The 12,519-nt window shown below is 36.7% G+C and overlaps 1 protein-coding gene across 1 annotated transcript in view; it reads right to left on the bottom strand.

The window, feature by feature from the left end:
* Positions 1-5,875: 5,875 nt before the first annotated feature.
* Kul (Kuzbanian-like) overlaps positions 5,876-12,519 on the bottom strand; it is a 288,032-nt gene continuing 281,388 nt past the window's right edge. Inside the window, exons 13-15 of the mRNA XM_071587949.1 lie at positions 10,881-11,015; positions 6,961-7,316; positions 5,876-6,881 (exon numbers count right to left, since the gene is read on the bottom strand). Of these exons, the coding sequence (XP_071444050.1) occupies positions 5,876-6,881; positions 6,961-7,316; positions 10,881-11,015 (1,497 nt within the window). The remainder of the gene's footprint in view (positions 6,882-6,960; positions 7,317-10,880; positions 11,016-12,519) is intronic.

A 12,519-nucleotide genomic window follows, 5' to 3' on the forward strand; every position in this document is an offset into this window, starting at 1 on the left:
CAAAATTTTGTTACAAACATTCTGCCTTTTTCTTTTGGATTTAGGAAAATCCTAGTTCAAGCTGTCAACAACTTTCTCTTGATCAACAGGTGTTGTACAATTTTGGTGGATGCAATTCTCTATGATGAATCTGAGACCAAGAATATCTTATCTTGTTCCTATTCTTCTTCTAAATCAAGATTGGGCCTCACTAAAATGCTCTTCTTTAATATTTGCGAGTCACGAGTCCGAGTAATATCCACAAGTCATCCAACTACAAACATTCTCAAGCTTTCACATGTCAGTCTTTTTCTTTTTGATAACTATGGGAACAATACAGGGAAAGGAACTTGGCTCCGCACCCTAATGTGTGAATTAAACATGTCATTGGGCTTAGTATTGGGTGAACTCTACCGTTTCTTATCAAACCTACCTTTGGGTTGATAGCTATGTTTATGGTTTTATAGGAACAATTACATTTTTCCTATGGTCAACCAATATTTCTTTTCACATAGGTATAACCACTTTAGATTTTATAGCTATCTCTTATTCTAACATTTAAAGTTTGGATGGAAACTGACTTAACATCACTGCGATAGTTAGCTTGGTCAAACAAGACAATCTGACACCCCAAACTATAATAAACTCTTCTTCAGTTCTGGATACATTCTACCTCCCTTAATCACATCCGATCATCAAATCATGCTCCAAATCAAAGTTTTCACTGATCTATTCTTACCATTCTTACTCAATGCCTTGCCATCAACTCCTTCCACCTTGTGAAATCTATTTTGCCTGAAGCAATTCTTCCTTAATGTGCTGGGAACATCCTGGTCCAAAACACTCAGAATTGTATTTGCTGAATAAAGAATAAATGCTTACCTAAGGCAGCTTAAATGACTTTATAAAAATGTATACTTCTCACATTACTGCACATAGGGTGAGCAATTAGTGACTAATGAGAGAATGAGAATTGGGTGTATTGGTGATAGACATGTTATGGAAATTTGCTGTGCTGGTCTTGTCATGTTGAGATAATCGGTTTGAATGAAATATCCAGCAGATATATGGGAGTTGGTTCTCTAGTTTCATAATATGTTGAGGCATGAAGCTACTTTGTTTTTGGATTTCTCTGGTTACTGAATTGTCTTCTGTGGATAACAGTTTCTAGATGTCTTGGTTAACAGGAAGCAAAGGCATTATAATGTTAAGCTAGGTAGCTTACAGGAATAACTCCACAGAAGGTACTTATATGCAGATGGACTCCAAATAGCATGTTTCCCCCCACAACCAAACCTTAAAAAAGTTAGGCTGTTGAACTCTTTAATACATCACGTAATCACCATCTTTGTAATGGTTTCTCTAAGGTTAGGAAAAGACGACTTTATTGTAGGTCAGGCCATGAAATGGCTACCATGGAACGAGCTGGTTCTAAAAGGGATTTTTCAGCGAGAACACGGAGAAAATGGTGGAATCAGGACCACAACTAGAAAATGATACAGGGCATACAACTCCAGTCTATGCTTCAAGACCCTAAAAGGGAGAATATTTAGAATTATTTCAAAATTTGTGTGGAAACATTATTATGTAACACTTGTCATTTGCCAAAGGTGTCTTCTGATTCATCAACAGAGTAAAGGTTCCGTGGTCTTTTTATTTTCCTCTCTCAGTACTTGGAATAGATTCTCTAATTTTTCTCATAAATGCAAATAGATTCTAACCCATATGCCCACTCTTCTGCAATTCACTGTATTTTACAATGGATTTTTATCATTATTACTGTATTTTCCCATCAATAACATGCACGTTATACGTAACATGCACCCAGAACTTTGTAGTTATCATGAATTTGTATAGATACCGTGCGCCCAGGGAATCATAGCTATCTTGAACGTGTGTATATATATATATATATATATATATATATATATATATACATATATATATATATTTGCATAAAAATTATATATAGCGTATATATATAATATATATACATATATATATATATATATATATATATATATATATATATATATATATATATATATATATATAATATGTATACAGGTATATATATTTTTTATATACCCATAAAAATTATATATAGTTTGTGAAAAAATACGTCAATGTTTGGATTTTTTCAATTTTCATTACATAACGCGCATCGCCATTTTTTTCGATCATCTGAACATTTTTGTATAGATAATGGGTGCGTCATTGATGGAAGATACGGTACGTTGCCTGAATAATCAGCCTGATTTGTTTCAAAGTTTTCACACTTGTTTGCCCTCTACTCATTTAAATTACCATTAAAACAGCTGTTGATGAGCAATTTTTCATAGAGTTCTGAAATTATCTATAATTTTTTAAAAAGATATTACTGATGCTTCATTGACACTGTGGTCCTATTTTTAAATTATTTCAATTGTTGATATGGTTGTCCCTCCCAAAGGACTACAACCTTGATGTCATGGAAGGGCTGGTTCATTCCGATGACCAGTAAAGCTGTGCTTGCAGGAGCAGTGATGATTGCTCTTTTTTAGGGTCACCCATGCTAGATAGGTCAAAGGGTAGGAGCGAGACAAAAGGTAGTCCTAGAGGTGTCTGTTTCTCAGGGAGATAAATGCTAAGGCATATGACTTCATTGGGGCAGCCATTCTGTTGATGCTGTCACATTAAACACTATTGAGGAATTCCAAAGAAATTGCGGGAAATGCCGCAACGGTAACTTTTAACGGAGTCTAACACTAATGTGCATTTCAATGCAACAATTTCAGAGTGTAAAAATCATTTGCCTTGAGCGGGATTTGAACCCAGATCCCTCAATGTCCGGTTTGAGGAAGGTAATAGGGAAACCACCTCAATTTTTTATTCCATCACTCAATGCATTTGGAGAAGCAAGGCTTCTTTGGTCATCACCACTGAGGGTTCACTTAGACTTCATTATGGTTAGGCACATATTAAGGAAAAGCCTGATCCATTAGTTCAGTTTCCCAATATTGAATGAGGATTCAGATCATTATTTATGACATTAAGGTATAAAAATGTTTGAATACATCATTAGACATTTTTACGGTTATCATTACATAAGGGATAACCAAATGGCTATACCACTTTTTCAGAGGCATCCCTTCCATCACAACCATTCATGTATACCAATATGTAATAATATTCTTTGGCTAGGGTCAAACTCCTTGAAAACATTTCTCAATATTCCACACAACTAATTGCACATGCTTTCTCCACCCATGGGTACATCACAAGAAGCTACAACTCTTTGAATTGGGAACAGATTCCATGTAAACCCAGAGCAATCTTGAAGATACCATCTCATTTCTTCACGCAACCATATAGCACTCTTATTCAGAGTTAAGTCCACTCTGATTGCTTTGGACTCTATTGACCCACCCCTCCTGACCACGATAACAAACAAGTGTCATCTATTTCATCATCATCTAAGCCCTTACACTTTGTCCCACATGCACACAGGTTCATCAGCCTTTCAGCCATTTCATTCACAAACCTTCCATCCCATACACTAAGTATTCAAGCAGTTCTCATCGAGGCAATGACTTCCATGTCTCTTTCTTTCTGGAGAAATATTTTCCTTATCATATTCCAAGACAACCTACATCATGACTTTGGTGACCCAATTTTTTTAGACTTTAATGAGTCATGAAAAATGATTTTTTTGAGCCTTTGTGGTACCTGCATCATGAGCAGCATACCGTACTAATGGTTATGCCACTCTACTGGTCAGTTTTGGCACATTTTGGCCAGCATGGCGCCAACATACCGGAAGCCTGGTTTCACTATTCTAAAGAAACTAGTATCCCTTCTGATGGGTTTACTGGCTTGATAGCTATTATAATATTGCCTTGTTCCATCACTAGGAGGTATATATTCAGCATACTGGCACACCAAAATGCATTATTCATTCGTTTTTGAACATTACAGTGTTAAAAATACTGCAAAATTTTATTGTTTCAAGGATATATTATTACAGATACGGCACAAATAAAAAAAATATGCCAGCACAAAATAAATTATCTATGGTACATACATTAAAGAATTATGAAAATAAACACATTGTTATTCGATATCTTTCAGGGTTTCATCCACAGTATAAAAACAGGTACCCAATCACAAATATATTACTTTTATTTTGATCAAAACTTACAAAGACTACTATTATTTTACTGAAGTAGTTAATTATTGAATGCCGAATAAACTCTACCCCCCATTGCAATCAATGTACTGTTATACATATATGGATATGGCCGTTACATATTTGGTGAATTATTCGTCCTTTCATTTAAAAAGCAGTCCGAGGATTTTGGATATGAGAGTAAATTGATGATTGAGTTTCCCCAACTCAAATGTTTAATTGACATAAAGGCCAAGAAACTTTGTGACTTCAGTACAAATCAGGTCGGAGGAAATAAATGTGTAATATAAGGAACATAATCGATAGTTTCCCTGGGTTTAAATGAATGAGAGAATAGGAATCAATTCTTATTTATCATAACTCTGATCAATTACACTAGTTTTCCAAACTGGAGATGGCACTTTTTACACAAAGTCTACAAAATCACCTTTCATCACTGTTGGGAGATCACTGACATTAAGTACATAGGAGCAGCGAAGGCACAAGGATAGAATAGGTCTTAGGGAACACGTGATATGCATGCTTCCTCACATTTTCACTGGCAATTATTATAGGCCTGGTTCTGCTGGTAAGAAAATTTATTATTATGCAAATTTAAACGGATATTCTTAGATTATATTCAGCGTGAAATAGAGGGATGTTGAAACAACACTTACCTTGGACAGCCAAAAAACTTTGAGACAACAAATGTAACATATTTAATAATTTTTAGTTAAGGTCTCTGTTGTAAAAATTGTACAGAAATATTTAGGTAAACTCAAAAGGAAATAATGTGAATAGAAAACTAAACATATGAGTTTTTCCATAGAAATTTTACTTATTAAAAATACTTTTTATACCATTCTGCCTTATCAAAGCAAATTTTTGATTATTCTTGCATTCATTAGAGCTGTAATAAATGAAACTGCATTCTTCATGAATGTTAGCACACCAGTAGAATCATCATGTGTGCATTACTCTACGAAGTTAAAGTTCTGGCAAATTTGATCAAATCAAATCGCTGACAGAAAGGGACGATTGCAAAGGTTATTTTTGTTCCTGTGTAAGTAAAATAATATGCAGTAAGAATATTCCTCATCAAATTAACATTAGAGATTCATGTTCATGAATTTCCAGTGAATGTGACTCGTTACCTTGCATAGTTTAAAAAATTTGTATGCTCATTAAGCAAAGCTGACGTTAGGAGGGAATTCAAGATGAATGGACACAAGAAGAAGCAGAGTAAAATTTCATACTTTTCTTTACTCACTGTCTCAAAAATTTCATTTTCACATGGTTTCATGGTTCAAGATGATGTTACATGAAGTTAAAATCATGCTGTTTGATAAATATATTCATAAATAATTTTTTGGAATACCCTTTGCTTCTGTTACATCTTGAGCACGTTAAAAGTCACTTGAACCAATCCTGCACTTTCTTTATAAAAAAATGATTAAAAGTGGATGGATGAGTCTTGAATGCTGAGTGATTCACCCACGCTTTCTATATCACCAGGATGTGTCCTTATAAAGGACACATAAAAGGAAGAAAATGACCTTTTAATTTAAAAAGTCAGTTTAAGTAGACTTTTTAGACACTCGTTTCACTTTGAGCCTGAAAAAATCCTTTGTCCATGGCACAAATATATCCCCGGAGGCCCACAGATATCACGCTATAACAAAACCTGCACGGAAATATGTTCAATATGGAATGCCATACAATTGAGCACATCAAACGTTTGGCCCTTCGTCACGTGTCCACCTTTGACGGAGCCTCATCCTCCGCAAACAAATACTCGCTCTCCGAGAGGAGGACTTCCGTGTCTGCACTTGCTACCCTGTCCATTGCGTCTCTTTTGCGCATTGCCGCCCTCCTCTCCTCCCCCCCACCTTTGCCCCTCGGTGCCACTGCCTTCGCTTTCCTCCTAACGCCCTTCTCCTCCAGCACTTCTCCGCCCCCCCTGGCCCCTGGCAGCCCCACCCCCGTGGACTGCCTCCTCTTGCCCCCCTCGGCCAACGAACTCTTCCTCCGCTCACCACTCCCACCCTTCCCTCCTGCCTTCTGTTTTTCCTTGTTGCCCTCGGCAACCCTCAACATCACGGCAGTCCTCCCGCCACTCCCTTCAGCGACACCCCCACTCCTCCTCCGACTTGCGACATTCTTTGACTGTCTCTCTGCCTCATGGGCGGTTGTTGCATCAACCCCTTCCGGTGGTTTCTTCTCGGCCCTCCTCAACTTGAGGCTGAACTTGAAGGGAGGCTTGTACACAACTTGGAGCCTCACCCTCTGGTCGCCACCACTGCCTCCATCTCGGATGGGTCGCAGGTTCCCGAGGCTCCTCGCCTTGCTCTCTCCCTTGTTGGGCCGTGGTAGGGGCAACGTTACGTCTTTGGGGGCAACCTTGTCCTCGCTCACCGTGACCAATCCCGCGGGTGTGGACTTTGACTTGGGGAAGTGGTTGGACGCAAAGAGAAGCCAGTTCTGCACCTTGCCCATTGAGTCTTCCACCTCCTTGTTTGCCTTGCGCACCCCTCCCAGCTTATCCACGTCTTCATCCCCCTGCATTGCACTGTAGTCGATCACCTTGCGCCCCCTCCTGCCCCTGCGCCCCTTGCCCTTCTTCTTCTCCTCTCCCGCCCCACTCGCCGCGAGCTCCTCCCTCTCCTTCTTCGGTTTGCCACGCTGCGCCTCTCCCTCGCCCCCACCGTCGCCCCCTTCCACCGCTCCCCCCTCTGCTGCCCCCACGATCTGCTTGCTGTAGTCGATCACCTTCCCCCCACCCCTCCTCCGCCTCGCCTTCCCCTTCCTCCCTGCCCCCGCGTCCCTCTCCTCACTGCCCAGCCCCCGCTTTGTCCCCACCACCACCGCCACCCCCATCCCCCTTTTCCTCCCCTTCACCACCACCTTTGGCTTCTTGTGGTTCAATGACGAGGACGATGCCTCCGCCTTTCTCTGCTCCTTTCGTCCCCTCCCTCCCGTCTCTCGCACCTTCTTCTTCAGGGGCAGTTTTGTCCGCACCGCTGCTGGGTGCACCGTCACTCCTCCCCCCCCTGCCCCTGGAGATGCTCCCCCCTCCCCCCCCCTCGCCCGGTGGCAACCGCACCGTTTCTGTTGTTGAGCTGTGGATGATGGTTACCGACTTGAGCTTTTTCGATTCTGGCCTCTTTGCGAGAAGCCTTGTCAATGCCACCTGGAGGAAAAAGTTTGGATTGATGCTTAGTTTACGGAGCAAAACTTAATTTTGCACTGATAGCAAATACGTGTATAGCCTAACGACCAGGACATACTTAATTACAATGGCAAGGTGGGTGACTAAAATGGGTAATTAAAATTACTGGCATACTTACTTTCTAGAGCATACAGCTAATGAGTAAAATGGGAATTTAAACTTCTTGGAGGAATGATTGCTATTTCATTTAATTTGTAAGTGTAATATGAAAGTAGACACACAACTGAAAAATTAAACTAAAGAGTAAATAGACATCTCCAAAGTGGATAAATTCATTTCTCTAAGAATCTAACCTCTACAACATGTCGTAGCATTCCTAATTCAAGTTATGTAGCTGTTGTCATCCTTTAGTTAAGTAATTAAAGTTTCCCTTTAAAATTGCAGCCTAAAATTTTGTCCACAATGTTGGAAAACTGGTTGGGTACTTCTATTAAGCACCCAACATAGTTACACATGCCATTGCCATTATCAAAGTCAGTCTTACGCTAGTTTTGGTTCTAGCCATGGCCTGCATGCATGATTGCCCACCCCAAACATAAACTATAGTCTCATAACTAAGAGGAATATAATTCTTATTTGGAATTCATGATCCACATATCACATTCCAAAATTTTCAAAAATTCAACCTTTTTCCCAACATTTTTTCAAAATTGAGTAATTTCCATATTTTTCCTGTTTCTCAATTTCCCCATGAATTTCTATTTATAATGGCACTTGGGAGTCAGTGATAATCTTTTAAGTCTACCACTGAGCGCATTGTTCAATTTTGCATTACATTTCTTGTTCATGTTATCACCGACAGAGCTTGACTAAGCATTGAAATTTATTTGGTATAAGTGTTTTGTCCCTTGGAGTGATTTTTATCAGCTGATCTCAACTTAAGTCAGAGTCAATGGCTACACTTTGAGTTATTTCATTACAAATCTATACCCTTTGATTATGCTGACAATATAGTGTGGGACAACTGCTAGAATGGGTACTTATACATCTTGGTGTAACTACCTATGCACTTGTAAATGCTTAATTATGTTTATTTCAACTGATTCTCCTTAATTATGTTTATGTCAATGCAAATAAGCAATGTAAAAATAATTACCAAACTATAGAGATAATATTTATGGCACATAGAAGTGATATTCTACATAGGTACATGGTATTCAGCAAGTATCTCATCAGAATGTTAACGTTGTTAAAAATGAACCATAATGTATTGAAAGAATGATGAACCTATAAAAACTTAGATATAGATTCAACAGTAGATTTTTTAATTAAGCAGGTGTAAAAAATACCTAAACTTTTACAATTAAAAAATATGATTGATGACCATAAATATATTTAAAAGAAAAACAGAGGTATATAAATGCTACGGCCTCAAAAAAGTGAATGAGAGTTTGTAGAGATGGGAGAAATAAATGGAAAATCAGGACGCATTTTCTATCTTTTTAGGGGAGCAAAGTTCGACCACTGATTATTGTTCAAAAATTAAATGACACTAACTACTTCGCACTTTTAGTGCTGATGACCAATTAAGCAGTCAACATATCCTTATGCACAAATCTGACAACTGATCAAGCAATCATAAGCACCATAGTGATTTTTCTCCTTATATATCAGCCAACCATTAAATCATAGGACACCAAATGCGTGACATGCCACAGATATCAGGTCAAACTTTGCCTAGGTAGGGATTAATATTTAGATTATATTTATAATGGAACAGAATCAGAGAATGATGCCATTTCTTGGGACTATGAATCAATTGAAATATTTCAGCCATAGTCAATGAATAGTGATAGTTATTTCCTTGAAATTCACAGAAGTATTACATGTACTAAAAGAAAATTAAATACAAAAAAATAATTACTCATTAATCAAGGCTAACCAAATATTCCCGATACCATTAAACAAAAAAAAAATCATTTTTTATTGAGACTTAAGAAGTGATTCAGGGTTGAAGAGCTGATTGTATAAATTAACTATCTATTTTTCAATGCTTTGAATTGAAATAACAGCGTACATCAAAGCATAGGTCTAATTTATAACTACCATAGAATGTGCCGACAATAATAATCTTAACAAGCAAGACAAGCATGATGCCACGTGTACTACTGGTGGAAGAGAGTTTAGCAGAATAAGTTAGAGAATGTAATGTTTATAAAAAAATTATAAATTCACTTATTGAATGAAAGCACAAACTTACGCATAGGTGTGCCCACATGCTGCTCAGAACAAAAAGAAAATAAGCAATCATTGCATGCAATTTGACTCTCTATTCCACTAGGCTCTTTGAAAAAAATTAAATTTAGGATTTGTCGTTTTCTTGCATTCATGCAACTTCTAAGCAGTCAATTTTTTTTATTCCATTCCATTCAATGATTTTGATCATCAAATCTCTGCCAAAAATGCACCAAATTCATCGATTCCTTTCTATCTGTAAATTATAAACATTAAAGGAGTCCACTTTATTCAGGCAAGGCCATTACATGAAGTCCACGGAGGTGCATTCTTGGCAAAAAGGCTATCAAAGAATACAATGCAATGACATCAAAATCAATTTACTGTGCTATTCCATTAGTCATCTGTCTAAATGTTAAATCACTATGTACATGCAGATGTAGGTCCAGGTCCATCCCTAGTTAGCGTGATATTGTATTCCCAAAGGGGTGCCAAAAGTTAAGATAGCAAATGCAAAAAAAAAAAAAACTCATCAACATTGACCATAAACAGGTGTGGAAAAGAGAGAGGTGCCAGTAAGAAAAATATGAGGGTGCACAATACCTATCCTAGGAATGGGCCTGAAATAATTTTGAAAAATTAACCGTACTATTTATTTTTTGGGCTAATTCAAAAGAAGTCATTTCACATTAAATTCATGCTGTGAGTTCACTCACTTCCATCATGCAAATAAAGCACTTTCTATACCATTTGAGTCTATTCCTGACCAAAGGTCAAACTTAACCATTCAGGGTTGTATGTATATTTGGAGAAAAAACAATTGACGGATAATTCCATGAAAAATAATGGCAAAATATAATAATTGCATGCATACAAAAATATTAATTCGACTCCATGTCATTGAATGGATGATTGATTTATACAGTATAACCTTTATTTAAAAGATTAATCAGTGATTTTTTTTAGGATGCTGGCATTGTTACTAGATAATGTTATTTTAAATTTCATTAGTTATTATATGTGAAATTAATGAGGCTGTGTCTTGAATGCACAAGTTTGTTGTGATGTGCCAGTGATATTTTTACATTAGATAAGCACGATAGATTTCTTAAAACTCAAGTAAGAACACCGGCATGGTAGGAGATATTTCACGAGATTTTTATATTTTGCGAAAACAAATTTCACAAAATGCAGCAACTTAAGTCTTTATTTATGCAGGACTTCCATCAGGATATGAAAATAATAAATGCAAGACCATGATTACTTTGAGGTTATATTGCATTTGCAATTGAAACTCTGCATTCACTCTGAGCTCACGCATGCAAGAGTCCATATTAAAGATTTACTTACCGTTAGCACAACAATGGCAGCAAATATAAAGAGCACAGCATACCAGTGGTCTATCACCCATCTCTTGAAAGTGGCAATGCTTTCATCAGAGAGCAATAGCTTTCTTAGAGTAGCCAATGGACCAGAAGGATCCACCTTTATAAGGAGAAAAAACTGAATCAGTAAATGGAAGCTGTTATGTTGTTTAGCCCTTACAAATACATGATACCTTGGGTAAATTTGCACCCATTATTCATGTTTCATTTGATAATTACCATGAACATTTAAATAATTAGGACTCATAATATGTGATTGAAAATGCAAGGTAATGATATCAACACCACTCACATCAAATATGCAAAGTTACATTATCCTTTAATACCTTTGTCATATTTTCAATTCTATTGTTTTTTAATGGTTTATTCATTGATTCCACTACATTATCTGTTTAACTTTGACTGGGGTATGGTAGCTGAATGAGCAATCAGGTAATGGACCAAAGAGCACTTTTAGAATTAATTCAAATAATGACTCTGGAAGTCCTCAAGTTCTCAACCAAATACCGTGAGAGCTGTGATACCCTCAAAACCTTTTGGGAAACCACAGTTGGCACAGGCAATCACTTTTCCTGGGAGTGGAACTGTTCTACCCTTTTATTATCACTTTATGAATGTGTGACCTTTGCCTGCCAAATGGGCTTAAGTAACTAACATGTGGGCTTTCCTTCACTTATCAAATACACACTTCACAAGCTGGATAAAGACTCTCCCTTGTTATTGTAATTATATTGTTTATTATATTTTTCACAGTGAACATATTGTGTTTTTTACCATTTGAAAATATGCACAAAATTATACATTAAAGACAATTTTAAAATGCTATATATATATATATATATATATATATATATATATATATATATATATATATATATATATATATATATATATATATATATATATAATATATATATATAATATATATATAATATATATATAATATATATATATTTATACATATTTTATATATATATATATAATTCTATATATATAAAGGAGAGTTTTTGTTTGTATGTATGTAATTTGTTTACTTTTTTGCTGTCATAGAAACAGCATTTTTCCAACTACGCCAGCAGGATACTTTTGCAAGAACACTATTGTATTCAGAATTGCCGAGATATTATACGTGGAATACATCAAGGAAAGTCTTTTGTAGAAGAAAAATGGGCAACTTTGATCCTGAGAATAATATTTATTCATGTGACGCATTGGGCCGAGTCTACACAGTCCATCCTAACAACGCTGAATGTTATTTTTTAAGAATGCTTCTACATACCATTAGAGGACCTCGCTCATTTGCAGAATTAAGAACGGTAAACGGAGAAATATGTGAGACATTCAGAGAAGCTTGCCAGAATTTAGGGTTGCTAAAAGGAGATCAACACTGGGATGACTCATTGCGAGAGGCCCGTTTGATTTCTCTTCCAGGACAAATCTGAATTTTGTTTGCCATCATAATAACCTCCTGTAATCCATCTAACCCAAAAACATTATGGGAAAAATATAAAGAATCAATGAGTGAGGATATACTGGCTAAAGTTCGAAGTGAAAATCCTACATTGGATATTACGTTTAACTCCGACATTTTTAATAAAACTTTG

The sequence above is a fragment of the Hetaerina americana genome, unplaced genomic scaffold (genome assembly GCF_022747635.1).
Source record: "Hetaerina americana unplaced genomic scaffold, ioHetAmer1.1.p SCAF_3, whole genome shotgun sequence".
Taxonomy (NCBI): Eukaryota; Metazoa; Arthropoda; class Insecta; order Odonata; family Calopterygidae; genus Hetaerina; species Hetaerina americana.